This window comes from Eimeria mitis, genomic scaffold, assembly GCF_000499745.2.
Source record: "Eimeria mitis Houghton genomic scaffold, Emh_scaff1307, whole genome shotgun sequence".
NCBI classification, from domain to species: Eukaryota; Apicomplexa; class Conoidasida; order Eucoccidiorida; family Eimeriidae; genus Eimeria; species Eimeria mitis.
Genome location: NW_013568693.1, coordinates 9,464 through 11,235, shown reverse-complemented (window position 1 = coordinate 11,235; position 1,772 = coordinate 9,464). Strand labels below are relative to the sequence as shown.

The window sequence follows — 1,772 nt, the reverse complement described above, 5'->3', positions numbered from 1 at the left end:
TCTAAACCCTAAACCCTAAACCCTAAACCCTAAACCCTAAACCCTAAACCCTGCCTGTGGAGATAAGAGCACAGGAGCCCGGCAGAAGCCCAGGAAGATGACGAGAGGGGTAGGGGTTTGCCGCAACCCCAATAGCAATGTAGGATTTGAATGGGGTGTAAGACAACAGCTCGACCTCGCAATACACCTCAGCCTGCATACAAACCCTAAACCCTAAACCCTAAACCCTAAACCCTAAACCCTCGATGGATGATACAGCCTGCAGTCTCCATCCGCCAAGATTTTCTGCTGAGGGGTTACGGCCTAGGGTTTTGAGTTCAGGGTTTAGGGTTTAGGGTTTAGGGTTTAGGGTTTAAAATGCTTTCATAGATCCGAGAGATATGTTTCAGCAGCCGCTTTCACTCGAACCCCAAACCCTAAACCCTAAACCCTAAACCCTAAACCCTAACCCCTTACCTGTTGTGGTAGTGGTAGAGTAGACTGAAGGACGATGGGCTCTGCCTGTACGAGGACCGCCTGGTGTATATCGTCTCCTTTTCTGTTGGAGATAGGGAGAGNACGATGGGCTCTGCCTGTACGAGGACCGCCTGGTGTATATCGTCTCCTTTTCTGTTGGAGATAGGGAGAGTGGGCGACATGATAGCTTCTTTGAGTGCATCTGTTTTTGCTTGCTGCAGCTGCTGCAGCAGGTAGCACATTGTATTGAAACTAACTAAACAGCAGCCGGGCTGCTGCGTTTCTACCTGACACCAACGACCGCAGCTGCTGGTTCCTGCTGCTTCTGCTGCTGCTGTTGCTGCTGCTGGAGCTGGTGTTGATGCATCTCCTTCTGTAGCTGTAGCAGCAGCAGCAGCAGCAGGAATAGGAGCAGAAGCAGCAGCAGCAGCAGCAGCAGCACGAGGAGATAATAGATCCTTTACATTCACAGAAACACCCTCAATCTGCATTTCTGTTGCTGCTGCCACCAACCCCATTGTGCTCCATCGGTGGTGTCTTTCAGGCTGAACAGGTGCTGCTGCTGCTGCTTCTGCTGCTGCTGCTGCTTCCTCTTTCTCTAAACCCTTCGGCAGCAGCATACGCCATTGGGAGGGGCCCTTATCCATAACCTCNCTGCTTCCTCTTTCTCTAAACCCTTCGGCAGCAGCATACGCCATTGGGAGGGGCCCTTATCCATAACCTCCGCCCTAATCAAACCCCACACACACACATATAGTTCAACTGCTGCTGCTGCTGCTGCTGCTGCTGCTGCTGCTACTGCTGCTGCTGCTGCTGCTGCTGCGGTGAGCTCTCGTTGCAGCAGCAGACACAGCACACAACATCAGCAGCAGCACGCGGACGCAGCAACAGCAGCAGCGGCAGCCACAGCAGGAATAACACAGGCACCCGCGATAAGGGAAGGAGCTGCAGCAGCAGGTGCTGCTGCAACGATAGATGCATCAGCATTGCGGGCAGCAGCAGCAGCAGCAACAGCAGCAGCAGCAGCAGCTGCGGAATAGGGTGGTCTAGATGCACGAGCAGCAGCAGCACTATTGCAGCAGCAACAACAGCAGCACGAGCAGCAGCAACACCAACAGCAGCAGCTGCTGCACCACCATCATAAAGCACCGCAACAGCAACAAAATGAAGAGCAACAAAAACCCAGCAGCAGCAGAAATACATGAGGCATCTATATCAGCAGGCAACGCCGCACCAGCAGCAGCAGCACCACCACCACCAGCAGCATCAGCAGCAGCACCAGCAGCAGCATCAGCAGCAGCAGCAGCAGCAGCAGC

At 53.8% G+C, this 1,772-nt stretch overlaps 1 protein-coding gene across 1 annotated transcript in view; it reads right to left on the bottom strand.

Moving 5' to 3' along the window:
* Nucleotides 1-1,103, bottom strand: part of EMH_0034260 (uncharacterized protein) — a gene marked incomplete at both ends in the record, with an annotated part of 1,882 nt that extends 779 nt beyond the window's left edge. The window contains 2 exons of the mRNA XM_013494851.1: nucleotides 103-193; nucleotides 744-1,103. Coding sequence (XP_013350305.1) covers nucleotides 103-193; nucleotides 744-1,103 — 451 coding nt within the window. The remainder of the gene's footprint in view (nucleotides 1-102; nucleotides 194-743) is intronic.
* Nucleotides 1,104-1,772: the final 669 nt, after the last annotated feature.